The sequence below is a fragment of the Vigna umbellata genome, chromosome 1 (assembly GCF_029865625.1).
Source record: "Vigna umbellata cultivar VRB3 chromosome 1, Vumbellata_1.0, whole genome shotgun sequence".
Classification (NCBI taxonomy): domain Eukaryota; kingdom Viridiplantae; phylum Streptophyta; class Magnoliopsida; order Fabales; family Fabaceae; genus Vigna; species Vigna umbellata.
Genome location: NC_142165.1, coordinates 40,548,150 through 40,570,991, shown reverse-complemented (window position 1 = coordinate 40,570,991; position 22,842 = coordinate 40,548,150). Strand labels below are relative to the sequence as shown.

The following is a 22,842-nucleotide window of genomic DNA, read 5'->3' as shown; positions in this document are numbered from 1 at the left end:
CATAATAATCATTCAAAATATAAATATTTTGAAGGGTATTTCTGGATTAAAAATATGAGATGCAGAAAGAAAAAAAAGGAGGTGCTCGTAGAAGCAACCCTGACCCTCTCATGGCAATCCTAACCCTCTTTTATTACATTGGAAATAATAGATTCTAGCGGGCCTTTTCTTCCTGACTCTCCATTATTATTAAATGCACTTCACTAAGAGGAAAAGATTAAAAATATCCTACCCATTGCACCATGCAACGCTGTCGTTTCCCTCATCATCCACATTTCCACTGCAGAAAAAGAAGAAAAAAATATTTTGAAAAGTTCATTCTAAAACATATTATATATGTTTCAGAAATACGAAGAAAAAAAAAATCATAACATTTTAAATAGAAAAAGTCAAAATGTTTAAGAAAAGATAAAACAAATTTCATACGAAATTGATAAATCTAAAATATAATTAAGGTATTTTTCATAACACTCAATTTCAAAATTTTACTTTCATTTTATTGATAATGTAAATGTAAAAAAAAAAAACATTAAGAAAGATGAATAATAAAACGCGAAAAGAAGGAAAAAGACTGAACACCCGAAATAATGTAACATGGGGCATGGTTTGCAGTTTTTTGACTAATTTAACCCTGGAGAGAAGCGAGCGAAGAGTTGGGTGAGGGAGGAAATAGAAGAAAATTGAGGGGTAAAAGAGTGAGAAGGTAAAAAAAGAAATGTGTAACAAGCAGGTGGTAATAGAGGCGTATTGGTTTTCAGAGGTATATCAGAGAGAAGAATGGTAGTGGGTGGTGTCAGAGTTCACCGTTTTCTCAGTTCACTTTCTCTTTCTCGCTCTCGACCTTCAATCGCTGTCTCTACGCGACTATTTTCCGCTATGGCTGAAGAATTCGTGAAGGGAGCTGTTCATCCAAACGGCGTCGCTGTCATCACCCTCGATCGCTCCAAAGCACTCAACGCCATGAACCTAGGTTTTTTATCTTCTATTTTGTCCTCTTCGTTTCCCTAATTATGCGTCCTTTTAAGTTGAGAATTTTGTTCGGAGATTCGCTTCTGAAATCTGGACTGTTTAGTTGAGCTCGCTTTTATAGCAATACGCAATTATAGTGGAGCTCATCGATTAGTTGAAAATTAGTTATGTGATTAGTGTCATAAGGCCTTCGAAGATTGGGAGAGTGCGAAATTTGGGTTATTTGTATTGAATTTTTTGAGCGAATGACGATTCTGGGTATTGACTGTGCGACATAGAATGAGAAAAACTAGGTCTGGATCTGTTTATCTTTTGGTTTAAATCATTGGCCATTTTCAGTTGATTAATTATGAGGGCTTATTTTTTATTCATTTTTTAAAATTTTGATTTGCAACGTTTTGTGGTGCAGATATGGATGTAAAGTATAAAAGTTATCTTGATCAATGGGAATCGGACCCAAGGGTCAAATGTGTACTGGTTGATAGCACCTCGCCTCGTGCCTTTTGTGCCGGTATGATTGAGTCATCGGAGAAAATACACAATTCATTGATTTTTAATGCGATTCTTCATTGATGAATTTTTGTAGCTTAAATAAATAGATTAAAAAACGAGCTTCTTTTGCAGATATTCTTTTTTCAATTTGAGTCTTTTTGGTTGAGTGCTAGTAAGGTTTTGAGAGTCACCATTGGTGGTCAATGCAGGTATGGATATTAAAGGGGTTGTTGCTGAAATACAAAAGGACAAAAACACTCCTTTAGTGCCGAAGGTCTCATATTATTTGTTTTAATCTCAAATATGTAAATATACATTCCTATCCAGTTTCAGCTGTGATGTACTTCCTTGGATATATTGTTTGCATCTTTGTCAACATCATCTTTTCTCAATGCTATCCTAGTGGTTTATAGTTTGTTTTTCATCAAACAAAATTTTCTCTGTTCTCAATAACTTTCTTACTCGGTAACCGAGATCTTAGTTTATCCGCAGGTGGTGATGTGAAGCAGATAACAATCAAAAACAATCTATCAGATATGATTGAGGTCTAGTTGTGTTCTTTGTAATAATTATACATGCCTTCAGATTCATACCCTTTCTCTTTATTGAAACCATGTCAGTGCAAAATATATACCTATCCTATTGGAATATTTTGCACTTATTGACTAATAATGTCTATATTTCCACTATACCCTAGAGAAAGTATTTCCTACACTGTAATTTATTATATGTCATTATTCATGGCTAACTAGCTTTAATAGCTTCAACTTATAAGATAACTGGTAATGTCCAGTTCTTGAAGGATTTTTATGACCAATTAAGGAGGCTTTTGGAAGAGTTGGTTTGAGGTCACAAATGTAGTTTATAACCTTGTATGCTTTTTGAAAGCTTATTTCGATTAGCTTCATGGAGAAGTTCATCAAATAAGCTCTTTTTCTAATAACTTTAACCTAGCTTATTTGCTAAGAGCTTATGGAGTTAGTTTTTAATTAAGTTGTTCACCCAAATACATCCTAAATCAAAAATAAAATGTGCCATCTTAGTCTGTGATTGAAGAAGCTATCTATGCGACTTATTTTTTTCTATTTTTTTTGGGTAAGGCCACAATATATCCTCACTCCTGAAGGTGTGCAACCAATGCCTGTCCAGGTGTTGGTAGTATGTGTGTGGCTGTGGCCAGAATGTGCTTCCAGTTCAGGCCTATCAGTGCCCCTTCTGTCATTACAGGATTACCCTTTTGACAGTCTTTCTTTCCCTTGACACTGAACTTCCTTTGGGTGTTTTACTTTACGAGACTGCTAGAACTGCATTTGTTAAGTCTTACTAATTGCCGTCAACCAAGCAATGTAATCAAACTCAAGAATCTAAATAAATTCATGGAAGCTTCATAAACTTGTTTGAGACTCAACTCCTAAGAGTTTACCTACTGTTGGAGATCAGCGCATATCAATCAGAATCTGTTGGAGATCAGCATATATCAATCAGAATCGTCCCATTTTGATTTGTACAGCCCATAACAGGAAGGATTTAATTTAAATAAGACAGGTTTATTTCCTTATTTAGGTACAGCATTTATAGAGAGAATTATTTTCTTGATTTTAACAGATAGATTAGTGTCCAGGTTTATTCCCTTGTATTCTATTTATACCTGTTTTGTAATTTTCCCAAATCAGAAAATATACATCATATTTTCCACACCTAATATGAAATAATTTTAGAAAAGAATAATCATAACATTTTTGAAAAGATAAAATTCCAATTTCACAATTAAACAAAATGAAGTTAGAAAGTATGATAGAACAACATAAATTATACAAAAATGACCAATTTAAAAGTTAATGTGATGAATTCATCACACTCTGAAGTTGAGTGTCAAGACCACAAAATTTGCGATGATATCAAATTCGTAATTTCTCAATTCCAATTCTTAAGCCCTCAATTCCCAACTAATGCTGCAACTTTTGAGCCTAAAACAGTAAAGGAGGAGGCAAATGTGCTTGAAATGAAATGAGGTTCTGAAAAGAACCAAATAAGGGAAATAGTGGACCAAATGGTGCTTTTTTGGGGACTTTTTGGGGCCTGTTTCTGTACATAAATCAGACTTGCTAAATCAGCCTTGGAATCATTATTTTGTCCAATTTTTTAAAATCCTTGCCGAGTTCATCCAAGTTTGGCCTTGTCCAGGCTTCCTTGCAAGCTATTGCATATTCAGACCCTAATTCTAAACAATTTAACTTTGGTGTTTGATAACAATGCCATGACAATTATGCATTTTGCTGTATGTTGCATATTTGTATGACCTGTTAATCTACTACCTAATCGTAATTTCATCTTATATATTTTAGGTCTTCACTGCTGAGTATTCTCTGATATGCAAAATTTCTGATTATCGGAAGCCTTATATAAGCTTCATGGATGGTATAACAATGGGTTTTGGAATTGGTTTATCTGGTCATGGCCGCTATCGCATCATAACAGAGGTATGCTCACCTGGAGATAGTTGCCTAGTTTAATCATGAATTGTCATTATAGATCCTGCAAATGACTTTTCTTCTACTTTCTCATTACAGAGAACCATTCTTGCCATGCCAGAAAATGGAATTGGTTTGTTCCCGGATGTAGGTTTTGCTTATATAGCAGCTCAAAGTCCAGGGGAAGGATCTGTTGGTAAATATATTTTTTAAAATTAATACAACATTTTAAGTTCTTTATTGCTTTTGCAAGACTAGCTAATGTGTGGATTTGAGGTTGTTAAAGCACTGATGGTTCTCTTTCATGTTTTTTTGGTGCACGATCCTGGTGTAATCTGCATAATGAATACATGTTTGCTACACCAGTGAAGCATTCAAATATACTCTCAAGTTTCCGCTAAAATGATTTTTATTTGAAAATTTTACTAATTTCAGGCGCTTATCTTGGATTGACTGGGAAGAGGATTTCAACTCCTTCAGATGCAATATTTGTTGGTCTTGGAACACATTACGTACCATCTGGAAAATTAGGTTCATTCAAGGATGCCCTTTTGGCGACAAACTTGTATGTTACCTCTATCCTTTGACCAGCTATTAAGGCTCTATTTAAGAATATTGCCCCCATTGACTTGAGGATACACTGCTAGTTTTTCTCGTGGTTTTCTTAAATGTTTGTTGAAATAATCTTCCATTTCTATTGGCTTTGTCACGAAGTATATTATATGTAATTGCAACAATTGCATATTAACGAGCCTTCAAATCTTAAAGATATAAGGATCTTGCACAAAACTTATTGGTTATATAGTTCCCAGGATCCACATCAGGACATCAAAGTACTTTTAGCAAGATTTGAGGCCAACCCAGAGTCTGAATCACAGTTGAAATTGCTGTTACCTCAGATAGTGTCTTCATTTGGAGGAAATAAATCAGTCACTGAAATCATTAAGGAGCTAAAGAACCACCAGTCAAGCACCGACCCTAATGGTATGCTGGTTGACATGAAATGTCCCGATACTCACTGTTTTGTATATTAAAATACTGAATTACAGTTAATTGTCAGACTAGTTGTAATGTTGTATTTTGCTATTTCTAGTCGTGGAGTGGGCTAGTGAAGCTCTTGAAGGCATCAGAAAAGGTGCTCCCTTTTCCCTTTCCTTGACCAATAAGTACTTCTCTGCAGTTGCCTCTGCAGTGGGTAAGAATCACATGGAACTATCCACGGTAAGCACTCTTTTTTAAGGGCGAGGGTGGTTGATTTCCTTGTCTTCAAACTAATTTATGCGTATTCCATTTGCATTGGGAACTTCCAGCTTAATGGCGTAATGAAAACCGAGTATCGTATTGCCTTGAGGTCTTCACTGCGACATGATTTTTCAGAAGGTGTCCGAGCAGTGCTGGTGGACAAGGATCAGGTTCTCTATTTTTCTTATGTTTTGTATATTTTAATCTAGGAGACAAACTCCAATTATAGGTGTATTCTAAACCAGAAAATATAGTGTTATTACTTAAGATATTATCTGTGAAACAAAATCATGCCAAAATTATGCTTGTTCTTGGTGTTTGTATTGATGCTTTCATTCTTCCAAAGCTCGTAAAACACTTAATAATCAATTTGAAAATACGTATCTCTGTTTGATTATTTTTCAATAGTTATGTGTAAAAAAACTAAATGCATAAAATACCTACTTGGATACTTGTATTTTTATTGGTTGTTTTCCTTACCATTCAAGGGCTCTTCCGCTCTCATATCAAAGTACTACCACCGTTGCGCACCATCATCATTTCATTGTCTCTGCCAGCATGCTCTATTTCAAAACTATATGAAAAAAATTATCGAACATTTTGATAATTTTCCTCCGTGAGATAATTGTGTGAAATAATTTTGAAAAAGAACAATAAAATCAAATAGGCCCCATATATGTCATTTCTATGGGGGTATAAATCTACGGTTCTAACTTTTAAGTATTCAGAAATAATATCTGGTCCTTGTCTGTGCCCATATATTTTCTTCAATATATGGTCTATGTTGTTTCCAACTCCGGTGATATATTCAATAATGTTTTTCACGCAGAACCCAAAATGGAAACCATCAAGCCTGGAGGAAGTTGATCCGAAAGAAGTGGAAGCCGTCTTTCAGCCATTAGGACCAGAGGTTGGGGAGTTGAAAGTGTAAGTTTAGAAAGAAAGTGTACTCTTCTCATTTCTCAAATGCATTAAAGAAATGTTGGCCCTGCATAAAATAAACAGATCCTGTTTCATTCCAGTCCTGACCTAGCGTGACATTTATTGTTCACCATATGATAACATGAGATCCATGTTTTTGAAAGTCAAAGGACGATGTACCTATCATACCCATTTAGAAGAAACGAAGGCTCTGCTTTCCTTAATCGACATCTCTGAATGTACTAATTGAATTACACAATTTATCTTATATTGAGTATTTTCTATGATCTTTTCAATTTTATTTTTCAAATTAAATTTAATCAGTCATAATTCATCTATGTATTAGTGTAAGGATATACAGTCATTTTTAACGCACTTTTATTTAAATAGGATATACAGTCATTTTTAATGCACTTTTATTTAAATCCCTGGAAGTATTATAATATATAGAAATATATCTAAAAGTGATGTATAGAACTTTGTTTGTTCATTTAGTCTTTGAATTAGAATGTTAGATATTGTTAAAATGGTGACAAAAATTAAATTTAAAGAATAAAATTATTGTAAGTAGTTAAATCTAGGAACTAAAATGGAAGAATGTTTACTTAAGTGCAACGTTGACTTGAATGACGATTCTAATAGTAGGTCTAAAAGGGTTTTACCCTTAAATTTTAACAATTTCAAGAATCTAAATTGCAGTTAATTAGTTTTATTTTAGAACTAAAGTGATTGTTTCGTTAATTGATTTTCTTTTCACGGTTCAGTCATTTAATATTAATTTCAGTATTCTGTGTTATATTAATTGAACTTGATGAGACAAAAATAATTGAAAGTTGATTTTAACCCGCAAAAAATCTTAAAAGATAAAATTCTATTACTATAAAATATCTTTCAATCGAAATTGCTTTCAAAATTTATCGATAAACGAGTTTTTTTCTAAAAAAAAGTTATTTAATGTCACATTCATATATAAATAAATAAATAAATGTAACAGTAAAACTTAAACTTAAGATTAAACAGTTGGTTTGATAAAATTATTTTACCATATGAAGTTTGGTTACAGATGTAATTTGAACTTACATAATATAAAATTTACCTTTAGTTTTCTTTCAAATAATTTAATTAAAAAAATACATTTCAAAGTTATGATAATACCGATGCACATCGGATTAACTACTAACATACAACAACTATCTTTTTTTTCTCTGACGTCACTGTTCCATTCAGTCAGAGAATTGAGACTATTTACAATGTATTCTAACATTGTTTTTTAAGGTCTATTTCTTCCCCAAACATAAACAAAACAGGAATGAAAAAGAGATAAGATTTAATGGAGTAGATGACACAGGTCTGTAACCGGACAGGTATATACAGCTCCATCCGACAGTGTGCGAGACACAGGAAAAACTCATCACTAGGAAATAAATATGATTCACATCTTTTACCCACTTATTGAAGTGTGTCCTTTCCTTCTCGATCTTGGAGCCCTTTGATGTTTCTTTGAATTGGGCTTCACAAGCAGCAAACTTGACATAACATATGACAAAAGCTCTTCACGGTGAGAGAAGGTAAAATCCAAATGAGCATATTCAAATTCATTATATGACACATCCACACCAGCATCCTTCATCAATTTATAGTGTCTCTTTACCATTGAAGATCGTATTACCGTGTCTCTCTGACCAGCAACCAGATCAACAGGAATGTCGATGAGTCCATAATGTTCACCCAAGTCCAAAGGCTCAAGGGAACCATATATTTTCATATTATATGCACTCCCATAATCAAACATTCTAAATCTTCTAGTACGTTTCATCTGTGCAAGATGGAGAGCAACACCAAACGATACTCCTGGCATATCATTCATGTTGTAATGGGGTAATCCTAAAACCCCAACCCAATTTGAGCTGTCCCCGCCAGCAACATAAGCTACTAAAGTTTGAACCAATCCTCCAACTGCAGGTAGGTGTTGCAGGTCCCTAGCTAACTTGTTAACAAGCATACGGAAAAACCTTGTTGGTACATAGAAGGCTGGGAATATACGAGATAAAATAGGGCCCAGGAAAAACAACACATGCTCCACCGCAGAAAAGAGTACGCTTGAGTCATGATGAAAACCAGCAGGTGATAACAAAATCAATCGTGAAAGTCTATGGGGCTTTGATTTTAACCTACGCGTAACAACATACATTAACATAGAAGCTCCTCCCAAACTATGGCAAATTGCACAGAGCTTGTAAAGCTGATCGTCATTACTTTCCTCCTCAATATCAGGCTTACTAAGCCTCAATTCAGCCATTTTTACTTGATGGATTTTCTCAATCAAAGCAGGAATATCCTTCGTCCCATATTCATTGATGGAATACTTCCAGTATCTGCATTACATCAATGTCACAGGAATAAAGAATACGTGTAAGACAACACAAGACAAATGAAACTGTTTTGCTCTGAGCACTTACTCACGGGAGGAGATATTCTTGTTGACATGTTCCCTAGAAACCAGGCCACGAATATTTCCCAGAAATACGTCAAAGCCTGCTAATAAACAAACATCCATGCAATAATTCGTCAAAAACAGATATTATCTTGAGATGCACATACTATTTTGAGTGATGTAACATACCTTGATCATAGGCTGCAAAGGCGGGAGAGCCAACAACACCGTTAGATATCCAACTGAACCAAAAAAGTTTAACTTATTAGACTACCACTATTGTCATAACATCATTCTGGCATCCAAGCAACTGAAACAATAGAAAAAAAATTCACGATTCAGAGGGAGGGAATCTGGTACAGAACAGAGGAGGCAGGGTAAAATCTAAACAGAAAAGCTCTTCAGTCCTATATGTTATGCCAATATCATAACTAATAAAAGGATAGAAGATTCAGTCAACGATACACTAAAATATGATGCAACACAAATTTACCCAACCACTATTCAGGTCTCTACTTTATATTCACATGAGAAGAAATACTCTACAAATTAAACCCAGACTAGTAAAGATTGAGACGGCAACATTACTCACCCCATTGATGAATCAAAGATTCCATGCTGAAGATAAACAACTTTACGTGCATCTCGCCTGTGAAGTTAGATTTCAGACATTAGACTCTACACAAAGCAATAACAATAATCAAGTCTCCCTATTGTCATTTCTTCCAATGTTGTCATAATCATATATAATCTGAAGGATAAAATTGTGTTATAACTTTCAGAACCCTCTACCTTCACATAATAGAGTCCAGATGCCAACAGTGCAATATTTATTTCAGGAATGAGCCACAACTTTAAAAAGAATTATGACTACCAAAAAAAGCCGCAAATCAGATTCAATTCACTCCATACAACAATAGAAAAGAAGCTGAGATAAAAAGATGTCAAATGATCACGGTAAGTTCAAAATCAAAGAGGGTGGATGATTGCACTTACGGACGTCCATACTTTTCCCTAAAAAAATGTCTAACTTACCTAGGAATTCTTTCTAGAAGAAGAACGTATCCATCGGCAGTGATCACACGAATAGCTTCATATGGGTACCTGTGAGAATTAAAAGTACAAGTCATTAATTGGACAAGAAAGATCTTGAAACGAAAAGGATTGGTGCACACAACGGTCTTTACTTTACCCTAGCTCTGTTATAACATCTTGACATGTCCGGGCATCTGTGTTCAGAGACGAACGAAAACTGGTATTCCTTTCTGCAGGTGCTGAAGAAACAGAGGCATCCTCTACAACATCATTATCTGCTAAAATGGGCCTTTCATGAGATGAGAAGAACCTGAATAAAGTTCCAAGAGCTTCTGATGGGGAAAAAAGAACATGTATAGACTTGTGAATAACATCAAAAACAGCCTCTATAAATATCTCCATGGCCAAATGAAGATCCTGATTGAAAAAACAAGAAAAAAAAAACGCAAAAGTTACATACACGAGATTCGTCAGCTAAAACATATAAGGTCAGAAACACAACATAAAGTAATAAGGATAGAAATTTCTGCTCAACCTCTATGACCCCACGTCTCCTATCAGTGGCCCGATGAATAATTTGATCCTTGAGGCTTTGCACTCCATTGGGTGAATGTGGTTGTGAAGGGTGTTGACAACCAGAGATAGATCGTGGTTTTGACACCCTAGAATAAACTAATTGGAAAAGACGAAATGGAAGACCCATCAAGAACTGTAGAGGAATCAATATCCAATCCGTCTGCTGTCTACCGTAATCAGCAAAAGTAGCTCTGGGGACTCTAGAACTTTCAGACAAGGTAGTTTTAGGATATTCTTCATATTCATCGCCGTCTTCTTCTTCTCCAGATAAATATTCTTGGCTTGATACATCAGAATCCAAAGAAAGCTCATGAATAAACTGATTGAAAGAGGACACGCCACTAAAAGAGGCAAGGAAAACAATGTCAAGAACCGTGTACACGATTAAAGACAGGGCACATTATAAAGTCGTGAATGCTCATCCCAAATGTAATCCAATGCAAATTATAAACACAGTTAGTACAAAAGTATGTTCCACATGAAGTAAAAAAAACACTGAACACTTCTATTTCTCATACGGTAGAAATAAGATTTCACAAAGAAATATTTAACAAAACTGTAATGAAAACGAAAACAAAAAATTTACTTTTCCATCCAACGTGGAAAGCGTGGTCCACGAAAAGTTGGCCGGAGCTCCCAACCCTGAATACCTTCAAGTATATTAGCTTTCCCAGGTAGCAGTGCCAACACCAGAGCTGAGACACCGTTGATCAGTCTCACAATAATGTTCAACGACTCATAAGTAAACGTCTTCACCGACCTGCACCAAAATTTAAAGTTGGCCACTCATACAATTAAGTTGACAAAAAAAATCAGATAAAATTTGGCACAGAGAATCCCATTGTTCTAAAGCAACAATTAACATAAAAAGATTTAGATTAAGATGTGTCAAGCATTGGTCACTAAACATAATGAGAGAAAGGTGGTTACTCTTTAGTAACAGCGAGGACGTCGTCAACAAAACGTTGCATTCTGAATGGTTGGTTTGAAATAGAGAATTTGAGAATGATGGCAATGCAGCGAAGCGAAGAAGAAAGAGAAAGCGAAAGCGAAACAGAGAGAAAGAGAGAACCGATTCCATTCGTTTCTTGGGTTGCGAGGGAAACTTTGGAGGAGGTTAAGTCGGTGAGCGCATTAAACCGTCCCTGTCTCAGATTCCACGTGGCGCTTCTGATTGTGACTGAGTGATTCGTCTCCATCTGTTCTCACCGTAGATCACAGCGTCGACTTTCCTAGGCGTTACACTTCCTTCCATGCAACACATCTTGTCCTTACACATGGCTTAAGGACAGGGCATCATCATCCACAAAAGAATGACAATGCAAAAGTAATATTATGGCTTAATACCCTATTTTGTCCCAGTTTCGCTTGTTAAATTAGTTCATCTTTTAAAAAGTGCGTGAATTACGTCCTTACTTAATAAAATTTATATCAATGAAATCTCTCTCGTTAAATCCGTACAAACGACGTAATTGACGCCCTGTTAAAGGATGAACTAATTTGACATAATCGAGCGAAACTGAGGATAAAATAGGGTATTATGCCTAATATTATTCACTCAGCTTACCTACTAAATGTTTTAAATATTAAATTATTTAATTTCAATCAATAGTTTGAACTTAATTTATAACTTCATTTCATTTCAACACAGTGCGGAATTATAATTTTTTATTTTATTTTAATAACTCAAGTTTTGCATTTCACATGTATACATAAAAACAAAAGAATTCAAACAGATAATTTTTATTACATGTTTTTATGGATAAAATAAATCAATAATTATAAAAATATAATTTAATTTTTTAAGTATCATTGTTACTTTATTATGTAAATAATGCAAATATTTATTTTAAAATTAAATATCATTCTTTTGATCAGAATTTCTTCCAACCCACAGGAATAGAGATTCATCTCATTTATGATATATGATTATCATTTGCTTAACAAGTTTTCGCATAAGGATTGAACATAGATTGTCTTTACTTGGATTATCCCTATGTGTGAAAAAGTTAAATAAGATACATGTAAATCCAATGGGATTAAATCATACATTTTTTTATACAAAGTTCTTTAAATTTGATATTTTAAAACTTTAATATTTAATTTTCATATTTTTAAGTTTAATGATTATGTTCACTTTCACCAATAATTCAATTTGTATTAAGATTTTTCGTTGCGCTTATAAACTTAGGTTCTTATGGTACATAAGAAATTCTTCCAAGAACTTGAAATTCAAACATTATAAATTACAACCTATTTCAACAAATTTGAGCTCAGCTAGGTAAATCATTCAATGTAAACTGTAAGTAAACAAGGAAAGCAAAAACCAGTTTCCCAACAAAAACGCTGAGCTATTTTATGACTGCTGATTGTTAGGCTCTTCAATATCTACTATAGCTGGTGCTGCTGCTCCTACTGCTCCTACTGCCACTTTGTCTGTAGGTTCATTGTTTGTAACTGAGAAAGTAAATTCAGAAACCAAGGCCAAATGATCACTTCCCACCTTCTATTAATCAAGGAAAAGATTGGTCAGATGGTGAAAAATAAGTGCACTGTAGAGTGTAGAAGATGTAGTTTGACAAGATGATCCCACATAAGTACTAAGATCTACTGCACCTATTTCAATTCAAAAGCTCTACAAGATCACTAAATGTTATGAATGAAACCCTTTTTGGACAAATGGTGAGACTCTCCCAATCCGTAGAGAATGACCAATGTGAAAGCATAAAAAAATGTTGAAAAAGACCAAGCCATATCAAATTCAAGTGTGAAGACAACCACCCACAAACAAAAGTTTCAACCTTCCATTCTAATCTTCTGTTTTGTGGGATGCAAGTGGGTGGTCTAAAATACAGATAAATTTCCTCGAGCCTCTAAATTATAGGTCAACCTCTGAGCACCCTTAACATCTTAAACCTTAAATTTACTAACAATGTTTTCCATTATAATCTGGATAAAAGACAAGCACGAATACCTTGCATGGGAGGCCACCTGCCCTCAGGAGATCACTTATTGAAACGGTATCAAGAACTCTTATAGGTACAATACCGTCCGAGTACCTGCATCAACGGCAGTCAATCTTATACTTTAGTAATTGCCATCGATAAGGCCATAACAATCATATTTGTAACAACCAAAATATTTGGCAGGGTTTGATTACCATAAGTAATCTACAGAGCCAAGAAACTTTGAGTGATAGGAAGTTGCCAACGGTTCACCATTGAATCCCCGTGTACTTTTTGAACCCTGAAAAACTTTACAACATTACTATTCTGTTGGCACGGGCAAGGGGGATTAACTGTGGAAATCATATACAGTAAGAATAGGTTGGAAGGGAATAATTAGGTACATTAACTGTGGCATACGAACTTTTCAGCTTCAATGGATGCACAGCCAAATGATGCTGAGAATCTCCGGTGGCTATTTTTATCTCTTCATCTGTCCAACATTTTAACAAGCTGGAAACAGTAGATTGAGAGCATCATACTGAGATACAACAGAATAGCACAAAAAATTTCAAAAAACACGCATTCTTTGCAGTTAGCAGAAGAGAAAATGATAGCACAATTGTATTGTAGGTCAATAATATAAAACTCTACCAAGAGAAAAAAGGTCATAATGTCCAATTTATAGCACACTAAATCTGCCAAAGTGCATGTCTCGTGCAATAGTGTTAAATTCATATTTATGAAAGGTATTATAACACATCAGTAGATATGATCTGAAGAAAATAATAAAAGTGGTGAAAATGCAAAACTATTTCATCTGAAAATTGTATTCAAAGTCAGGCCTATTACACGCATACCCTGTCAGCTCGAGACTGAATAATTCTCTGATTTATAAGTATAAAATATACATGCACACATGCATTGTAGCTTTCCAATTGTAAAACTCTATTACTAGTACTTCTATAAGGCAAAAATACTTACGGAGAAGTTACACGAGGAAGTTGTTCGAAAAGAGAAATAGAAAGTAACAGCTATGCAATTAAAAGGTGTAAATCCTTAAACCACCGAATTTTCTTTCTTTTGAGTCTCCTTAAGCTCAGCCGTCTCCAGCTTTTGAAAAAGTTGAGATGCACAAGTTATTTTAAACTTATGCAAGAAATTTGATTCATTTTACCTTGTTAATTCAATTTATTTTTCTTCTCTATGTGCTTCATTTAAAAATCATCCAAGAAAAAGTACCCGTCTAGGGTGACAACTGGACCAACTGTTTCTTTATTCTCCCCTATTACTTGAGCAGGACGACACCGTTTCTGTCCAGATAATTCCTTTTTGTCATACAGCTTGACATTAAGCTGCAATTGCAAACCACACCCAGTTTCAAGTGAATGTCTTCAACAATACTACTTGCTTGTATTCACGGCATGAACAATCTTTTTATCATGCCACTAACAAAAACCAATATAAGGTGAATGTGATATACCTCAGATGATGACAAAAACTTATATATTCCACTCTGTTGAAAAACAATAAAAAAAGAGAATTCAGTTTGTAAAGAATGGAGAACTCAAACTAAATGAAAAATACTGTCTATTTTCTGGAATATGGCACCTGAGGAGTACTATTAAAATCACCAGCTAGCACAACAGGGGTATTACCCCATTTCTCAGAGAGATAATGTGCTCTTGACGAGAGAAAACGAATCTGCAATATTAAATATTTCAATTCCAATCCGCCAGTTTAAGGAAGGCAAATCTGACTTGACTACTGAAAAAATAGGTGAAATACCTAGTCGACTGTATTTCTTACAGATAACATAAGCACTTTTGAATTAGGTATTAGTAGTTATCTCAACTGATCTTCTAATAGTTCTTTACCAGATGAAAAATTGATAAGCTGAGAAGAGAATTCTCAATTGATAAAAAAAGAGGAAGGAACTGTGGGAAGAATACCAAAATTAACACATGCAAACAGTATGTGAGCAATTAATGCTTAAAACCCTATTCAATTGTATCAAGAATTATCTCATATTAAACATACTTCTTGAATATGTTTTTGAATTTAATAAAGAAGATTCGGCATCAATGCTAATTTCCAAAAGATTGCAAGCTATAGTAGGAAAGACATTTAACTAACATTTTCTTTGGAATGGGTGAATTAAACACTTACTTGACCTAATTTAACTTCTCCCTTGTTTGGGTTGTAAAGTACATGGATGTTACCAACTAACAGTCTTCTTGAGTAAGATTCACACATCTGCCTGTACAAGATGAAGTTAAAAATACAAATGACGACATGTAATAGGACAATATTTACAATAATAGCACTAAGACGATAAAAGATATGTACTGCTACTTGTGTCAAACTTACGTAAGATAATGTGCATTACAAAAAGAAAGGGGTTCCCAGAGGATTTGTACTTCATGAAGAGTCAATGTTCAATTGACAATAACCCTCTCTTCTAATCTTCTTCCCATATTTATATCAAACTGACGAACAAACCAACTTATTAATAGTCTAATAATAGTCTAACTATCTTAACTAACTCCTCCTTCTCCGTATATCCTAACAATACTACCCCTCTCTCCCAAAAATAAACCTTGTCATCCAGGTTGAAATTGTGGAAGCAAGGTCCTCCCAAAAATAAAAACCTAGAAAGAAGTCGTCGGTCACTGTTGTACAGCTCAACAGGCTTATGTTGTCACTCGTCTTTCTTGCCGGAAAACAGATCCTGTCATCACACACCACATTGTCATTGTAGTTCTTCGAGCTTTATGGCATTTCACAAATATCTAGGATGCTGATCTTGCCCTTTTGCCGTGGTTATCCCTTATTTCTTGATTAGTGTCTCCACTTCTTGGATTTTTTCCATCTCAATATTCTGTTCTTTTTTAAGATCTTCAATTTTTTAAAAGGTGTGGCTACCAAAACTATCTCTGAATCTTTTGATTAGAGTTGGAGAAAATGACTCCTAATCTGAATAGGAATTCTCTTAGGACCAAGAATAGAACCAAGAAATTGCCACTCCCACCATGGCCATGAGTTTCAAGTTCAAGGAATCAGAAGAAGAATTCTTGAACCTCAAAGAATTTCTGGACTCTTACAATCCATCCAATGAGAAGACTTCTATCTCTACTAACGCTGGTCCTCCTTTAACATATCCGGTAGGTCTAATTATTAGGAACGAAGAATTGAAATAAAAAAGAAATACTAATTCTTTTGAATATGGGGAAGGAGAAGAACAACCAATAAGAGAGAAAACTTCAAGGTTCCCTTGGGAAAGAAACAGTACTCAATTTATAATGACAAACATTCTCCCTCTCCCCGTCATTTTTCCTCTATTTATATCTAATTCATTGACGGACTAACCAATTAATATTCTAACGGTCAAAACCAACTCTTCCTTCTCCTTATATCTCTCAGTATTTACTCACTTTTGTAAAGACGAGTAAGTTTATTATAGGACAATCTGTCTAATAATTATAATTTAAAAACTATTATTTTATATTAAATCATTATATTTAAATATTAAAATTACTTTTGTTTATGTTACTTAAATTTAAAATTCCCTTTACTTTTCATATTTTAATTTAGAATTTGTTTTTTCAAATTGAGGCAAATTAACTCTATATAGAGTTAATTTAACACAATCTTTCTTCTCGGTTTAGCGGTCCATTTTGTCAGTCCTATGTTCCCATTGTCCTTGGTAATAGTTGGATAGAAATTTTACAGCCATTCAATCGTTTAAAAATCTAAGATATTCTTTCCAAGGAAAAATAATATATATAAGGCACATTTTAGAAGAGATTGACGGTTTTCTTTAAGACATTTTACGACATTAAAGTTCTTTTTTTTATTTGTGTGTGTTTTTTTGTAAGTGAAAAATCATACAAAGAACTTTAAAAGTCATTAACATAGAAGAAAAATTGTAGTATATTGGTAACAGTTTTTTAAAAATTCAGTAAACTCAACTAAATTATTTAATTTTATTGGTATACGTCATTGTAAAGTGTCTTAAGTTAGTATAATACATGAACATAGAATAAAGTTTTAAAATAGTAAAAAGGAAGGACCAACTATGGTCATATGATTAAAAGAAAGGAGCCGACATCAAAGAAGGAATACCTCAAAAACTGATAGTTGGGCAACATTATCACGAAGGCCAATGTCCTTAAATTTAATGTTCTCTCCTTCTAGTAACCGGAACCTGACAAACATAATGAAAAAGTAATCAAGTCAATGGATTAGATTCATCAATTTTTGTCTCAGAACCCAATTGGCAATCAATAGATTAATTACTTATCAGTTTTCCAAAACATGGCACATCCGTCAACTGAATCTCCCGTGCGTCTCTACAGAGCCATGCACGCAATTCTTTAGGTTCTCAATAATCACGCACCAATATATGGTGGTGCCACACTACTATGCATAGGATAATGACAAATTTCACAGTTGTATAGAGACTTCAGCATGTTTAATGATGAACGATGCAACTCAAATGAACTAATCTTTATTTTATTTTGAATGAACCAAATTTGATCAAGAAGATATCAGTCAGTCAAAACCAGAGTAGAAATCAGACTTCTGAAAGAAAATGAAAATCTACCTGATAAGATCCAGCATATCCTGCTTTAACCATAATGTCTGAAAGTTCCAAATACTTATCCACCTCCTGACAATACAATTTCGAATGTGGTATAGTTGCAGGAGATAAATACTACGTGTGCGTTTTCAGTGAGGATTCTCTTAATAGTGTCCATGGACCTTCACTTTTAGAAATCAGGTGTAAATGCAAAAAGTGGTGGTTTTTTACAACTACCAATAGTGGCGGATGGCAGCAACTTTGTTTCACGCACATTTTTTCTTCTGTTTTATTTTACTTTGGTTAAATGAACAATCTGATTTCGCTTCTACCCATGCATAATACTTTTGCTTAGGTAATTTTGGGTAAAGTCTAAGCCACACGTGAGGGAATAATATCTGTATTGCATATCGACCATCGGATTAATCCTACGAAATTTACTCCATGCGTGTCTGTAAGAATCACAATCACATCATATATACACATTTCTATACCTATATCAGACTCAGAAGCAGAATGAATGTCTTTGTACACCTAATACAAATAATTACATCTAAACAGTGGGAGTTATATAAACATGAAGTAATACGTGTATAATACCTGTGAAACTGTGAAAATCTGGTTTTGTTTAAAAACATGGATAGAATACTCCAATTAAACAGAATTTGTATACTCGAGAATTGAGATGCCCATAGATTTGAAGAGGAAGGAAAACCAAGCAAGATACTTTATATGAAGAGACATGGGGACCTAGCCATTAACATCATGATTTGTTGGTAGAATCTGACTCAAGCTAATCCAAATGTATGTTGGTAATACAGGGGACCCGCATCGGAATCTTTAGGATATTGCCTACATCTTCACCATGATTTTAGCTCTTTGTTTCTATTGTGGAGATTAATATATATTGTCCTCTTTTTTCTTCTTTCTTTTCTATATTGATGATGGTCCTCATTTCTGTACATTGTTTATTTAACATCTTACCTTCCAATATAAGTTAACTCAGCACCTTTCCCTGGGTAATTCTAACCATTTTATATCTCAACAGTTTATACTCCACACGTCAGTCTGCAATAGTGTATAATAGTTTTCTCACACTTTTGATAGAATCAGATCAAGCTATATCAGTGGATCATGTATTTACTAAATAAGTTAGATTAAATATTTTAAATAGGTATTTATATATCATACAAAAATCATTTGAAGAGAATCAAATTTATTTGCATTATTATTATGTTTTAGAATTATATACTTATTTATTTAAAAGGTTAAATCTGTTAGTCAGAAGTACATGTAAATTCAGACCACTATTGTGAGAACCCTTAAAACCCCAAGTTAGTGGAAGCCAGGTGTCAATGAAAGGGTTCTGATTTTCAGAAAGTAGAAGACAGGTGGCTGCAGGAGAGTGGACCGATCGGTTTGTGCAGGAGGTATATAAGTTGAAATTTTGGAATTCGGTCCCACTTTCTGCATGCACCATTCTTCTCCAAACTGCTGAACCCCATTTTCTCCTCCTTCTCTCTAGATTCCTCCACCTTTTCTCTAAGAATTCTCATTTTTTCTTCTTCCGATCACCAATCAGGCAACGTTTGAACTCTCTCGGCTTCAAGGGCTTTCATTTAAACTGATCAAGTTGTGGTTTTAAGCCGGTGAGTTACTCCTCTTCTTAGAACGTTCGTTTCTGTCGCATGCAAACCCAAATTCTGGTTTCATGGGTTTATCATCTCATTCTAAGCACATTTATGGTCTTTTGTTTGGTTTAGTTTCACAAATCGTGACCCGTAAGATTCTAAGATTTCTGGTGGTGAGCTATTCTGTTCAGATTGTAAACGTTTGGCTACTTTTAGAGGTAAGGGAAACTTATATAATTTGATTATGATTTTCTTGTTTTGAATGGTTGTATGTTCGTTTGATCCATGGATGAATATGAAGTGTTATTTTCAGTGCATGTTTTGTATATATGAGGGTATGAGTTACAAATGATGGGAACTGGATGATATAGGGTTTGCTCTTATGTATGTAGAATTCTGTATAATCCTGTGGTTGTTACCGAAAGTCATTATTGACCGTTCGGTTTTCCTTTGAGTATTCGGTCTGTACTGGATTCTTCTTCTGTGGAGAATTTCAGTTAAGGACCGATCGGTTTTCTCTTAGTATACTTGTAGGTAAGTGTTCGGTCTAAGTATAGTTTCTCTTTATGTTTCCTAAACAGTTTATATAATGTATTCTATAATACTTAAAGTCATAGATGTTATCTTTATCCTTCATTAAAAGTAAGTGTTGTGTAATTGTGTGTGTGTGTGTGTGTGTGTGTATATATATATATATATATATATATATTCCTTCATTTTTATTTAAGTTCAGCAGTGTTCGGTCTTGAACCAAGCGCTCGGTTTCAGTAGTGCTCGGTCTCAAACCAAGCGCTCGGTCTTTAACCAAGCACTCGGTAATTTTATTATACCCCATTGTGTACTCTATTTGAACTAAGAGTGTTCGGTCCAAGTCAATAGTATTCGGTTAAATCTTGTAGGGTTCGGTTTAAGTTCTCAGGTTCCAGCAATAGTTATTATGATTTTCGGTTAAGTCTAAATTATATGTAATATTTAGTATTCGGTACATTCTTAGGAGTTCGGTCTAATAAAATACTGTTCTGTAGTAATTGTTGAGTAGCAAGTAAACGTCCAAATAATATCACTAGCGTTAGGCTTATGATGAGTTTTATCTAAAATGGACCGTTCGGTCCTGTACGGAGTATAAGTAGAAGACCGTTCGGTCTTACACTAAGTATTCAGCTGTGTTAGTCTAGAAAGTGTTCAAAACGTTCGGTCTTGTCCCTGGGAAATGTTATTGTTCAGTTTGGTTTCAGAATGGATCTTTCTATTGGTTCGGTTGGATTAAATTATGGAAATGAAAGAGTATTCCAGGGAGGAATATCTCATGAGTGGTTATTGAATGGTAGAGTATGAATGTGGTTATGCTTAGCTGGCGGTTATCCTGATATTCTGCGATTACTCATTCTCAAGTAGAGAGGAGTAAGTCATGTGTGAAAATGGCAGGAAGTCCTAGTCCATAAGGTGAACTTGGACGAAACGGACTAACCTTGGGTGACAGCTGTTGAGGGCATCCCAGCTATTACATCACCCAGGTGCAAAAACGTCGTAGCTACACAGAATTCATACAGTCCGGACAGTCAGAGTAAAGTGGTCGGTTATTGCATGCTTTGACATGAAATTTTGATTGGAAGTGCATGATTGGATGTTACATGATTGTATATTGAATTATGTTAGATTTATGTGAAGTATAGGTTTGATTAAATTAATTAAATTACATGAGCTTACCCTATTTTCTGTCTTGTCTATTTTTGTGTGAACCATAGGACCGTTCGGTCATTAGAATTGTTTTATTTTGTATAACCGATTGGTAGTGCTGGAACCGATCGGTTTAGACTGTGGTTTTGTAAATCTTAAAGTCTGTAGTATTTTGTAAGGCCGTTCGGCCATAAACGTACCCCTTTGCTTTCAAAACTGAACTGTAATATTATTAATATGTGATATCTCCTTTAGAGACTTACTAAAAAAAGTAGTATTTATCATAAAAATGTCATGTTCAAGCTTACAAAATTTAACTTCATTTATTTTCATCATTGTCTCTTGGTAAAAAGATAAGGACGTATGAAGCTATAAATGTTTATATGCACGTTTTCATAAATTATAGGTAAAATCATGGCATGATGCATAATTTGAAGGGTTTGGACGGCTCACTGAAAACACAACACACATATGTCTGAAAGTTCCAAACACATGACCAAAACTAAACTTCTTAAACTTAAATGAATTAACTGGAAGTACAAGTGCATAGTTTTAGCCTATGAAATAAATCAAACAAAACGAAAAATATTCAAGAAAGGTGAAAAGTTGGTTACTTGTAAGCAGATAATATCAGGGTCCCATCCAAGAAGTTCATCAGAAATAACCCTCTTGCGACGATCCCATTTGATGTAACGAGAAGGAACGTTTACGTATAAATCAGAGTGTTGAGAAGCATTCCTATCCCCCAGTATGTTGTAAGAGGCCACTGTGAATCTTTCCGGAGAATCTAAAGATTCATCAGATGCTTCCACCCAATGGCGTTTAATTTCGGGCGGGTGACGGAGGTTTCTTTGGGTATACGACTCTGAATGCCATTGGATTTGTGAGGCGATGGGAGCATTGAATTTGAAGCAGCTGGGTTTGTGTTTAGCGTTGGTGGATGAGAGCACGAGCCAAGACGAAGATGCACAAGAGGCCATTACTCTCTCTCTCTTCTCTCCCTTTGAAATTGAATGAACGACCAAACGCCCAAGTTTACAATAGCGCCACAATTCGTTATCCCATCTCAATGCATTTCCCTCCCTTTAATCTAACTGTTTATTATTTATTTTTTGTCTTTCTTTCTCTCTTTGACTAAATATATTTTAAAAAGTCTGTTTAATGCAGTGAAATGGTGTAAAAAAACTGTTTTATTCTGTTAACAATTTTCTTCACATTTAACATGAATTTTTATCCAAAATTTATTATACTTTCGATCTTTAGAAATTAAACATTTTTACATAAATTCTTCCAAAAAATGTTAAATTAATTTGAGTTCTCATGTAAATTAAAGTCTATTTGTATTGGCCTCAATTTTCTTAAAAGAAATTAAATGAGTGAAATCTTATCAAAATTAAACACAGCATCAACTACTTTTTTTTAAAAGTTTAGGATATGATGTTTTTCACATAACACGTATGTGGGAAAGATGCATTGGTAGGTGCAATTTTCTATTCTATTCCTTCACAACCACACCATAGCAACTTAGTTTTTTCTCTTTTCCCCCACAAAATTAGGTTTTTGTTTATTAAAACAACTAAATTATTATTTTATAACAATAATATTAAGAAAATATGACAATTAAAAATAAAATCAATTTATAATATATAAATAGATATAAATATTATCTAATTTTACAAAATTCAATTAGATTTAAATTCTATTTATTAACCTGATATGATCATTGATTTTATAAGATTTATACCTATTTATAAGGATTAAATATCAATCTACACTCATCCGTTGCTACCCTTAGTTGCATGAGTTGTACAAAATTGAACTAAAAAATTTGCATAGAAAAACAAATTGACCTTCCAAGGTCAAAATT

At 34.2% G+C, this 22,842-nt stretch overlaps 3 protein-coding genes across 9 annotated transcripts; 1 reads left to right on the top strand and 2 right to left on the bottom strand.

Moving 5' to 3' along the window:
• The first annotated feature begins 748 nt into the window (after positions 1-748).
• Positions 749-6,391, top strand: LOC124830008 (3-hydroxyisobutyryl-CoA hydrolase-like protein 3, mitochondrial). 3 transcript variants are annotated; one of them, XM_047303608.2, is made up of 11 exons: positions 749-970; positions 1,379-1,480; positions 1,671-1,715; positions 1,954-2,006; positions 3,807-3,941; positions 4,032-4,128; positions 4,368-4,497; positions 4,738-4,916; positions 5,026-5,153; positions 5,243-5,344; positions 6,004-6,391. In XM_047303608.2, exons 1-11 carry the CDS (start codon positions 778-780, stop codon positions 6,103-6,105), a joined length of 1,266 nt encoding a protein of 421 aa, XP_047159564.2. In that variant the 5' UTR covers positions 749-777; the 3' UTR covers positions 6,106-6,391. The 3 variants fall into 3 exon arrangements, with proteins under 3 accessions (XP_047159564.2, XP_047159563.2, XP_047159561.2); XM_047303607.2 differs by lacking the exon at positions 1,671-1,715; XM_047303605.2 differs by lacking the exon at positions 1,954-2,006 and having other exon boundaries at positions 751-970; positions 1,671-1,735.
• Positions 6,392-7,405: 1,014 nt separating this feature from the next.
• LOC124830009 (uncharacterized) lies at positions 7,406-11,226 on the bottom strand. 2 transcript variants are annotated; one of them, XM_088103063.1, is made up of 9 exons: positions 11,071-11,226; positions 10,727-10,900; positions 10,100-10,481; positions 9,722-9,981; positions 9,565-9,633; positions 9,122-9,178; positions 8,719-8,771; positions 8,555-8,633; positions 7,406-8,470 (listed from the first exon to the last, which is right to left on the bottom strand). In XM_088103063.1, exons 1-9 carry the CDS (start codon positions 11,109-11,111, stop codon positions 7,537-7,539), a joined length of 2,049 nt encoding a protein of 682 aa, XP_087959189.1. In that variant the 5' UTR covers positions 11,112-11,226; the 3' UTR covers positions 7,406-7,536. The 2 variants fall into 2 exon arrangements, with proteins under 2 accessions (XP_087959189.1, XP_047159565.2); XM_047303609.2 differs by having other exon boundaries at positions 8,555-8,630.
• A 1,119-nt stretch (positions 11,227-12,345) lies between these two features.
• Positions 12,346-22,027, bottom strand: LOC148205360 (carbon catabolite repressor protein 4 homolog 3-like). 4 transcript variants are annotated; one of them, XM_088103059.1, is made up of 12 exons: positions 21,590-22,027; positions 17,692-17,757; positions 17,385-17,437; positions 17,211-17,292; positions 15,255-15,341; positions 14,697-14,789; positions 14,569-14,601; positions 14,328-14,440; positions 13,490-13,598; positions 13,301-13,386; positions 13,115-13,199; positions 12,346-12,646 (listed from the first exon to the last, which is right to left on the bottom strand). In XM_088103059.1, the coding sequence occupies exons 1-12, from the start codon at positions 21,953-21,955 to the stop codon at positions 12,497-12,499; spliced, it is 1,323 nt and encodes a 440-aa protein (XP_087959185.1). In that variant the 5' UTR covers positions 21,956-22,027; the 3' UTR covers positions 12,346-12,496. The 4 variants fall into 4 exon arrangements, with proteins under 4 accessions (XP_087959185.1, XP_087959186.1, XP_087959188.1 ...); XM_088103060.1 differs by having other exon boundaries at positions 12,346-12,643; XM_088103062.1 differs by having other exon boundaries at positions 12,346-12,597.
• Positions 22,028-22,842: the final 815 nt, after the last annotated feature.

Excerpts from the sequence above, each read along its gene's own strand:
- LOC148205360 (XM_088103059.1), bottom strand. The coding sequence starts at position 21,955 with ATGGCCTCTTGTGCATCTTCGTCTTGGCTCGTGCTCTCATCCACCAAC. Across the intron at positions 17,438-17,691 it reads GATATGCTGGATCTTATCAG|AGACGCACGGGAGATTCAGT; the intron begins GTAGATTTTCAT and ends ATGGCTCTGTAG. Across the intron at positions 14,441-14,568 it reads AGTTTTTGTCATCATCTGAG|CTTAATGTCAAGCTGTATGA; the intron begins GTATATCACATT and ends TTGCAATTGCAG.
- LOC124830009 (XM_088103063.1), bottom strand. The coding sequence starts at position 11,111 with ATGCAACGTTTTGTTGACGACGTCCTCGCTGTTACTAAAGA. Across the intron at positions 8,634-8,718 it reads CTTTGCAGCCTATGATCAAG|CAGGCTTTGACGTATTTCTG; the intron begins GTATGTTACATC and ends TTTGTTTATTAG. Across the intron at positions 8,471-8,554 it reads AAGAATATCTCCTCCCGTGA|ATACTGGAAGTATTCCATCA; the intron begins GTAAGTGCTCAG and ends GATGTAATGCAG.
- LOC124830008 (XM_047303608.2), top strand. The coding sequence starts at position 778 with ATGGTAGTGGGTGGTGTCAGAGTTCACCGTTTTCTCAGTTCACTTTCT. Across the intron at positions 1,716-1,953 it reads TGAAATACAAAAGGACAAAA|GTGGTGATGTGAAGCAGATA; the intron begins ACACTCCTTTAG and ends GTTTATCCGCAG. Across the intron at positions 5,154-5,242 it reads ATCACATGGAACTATCCACG|CTTAATGGCGTAATGAAAAC; the intron begins GTAAGCACTCTT and ends GGGAACTTCCAG.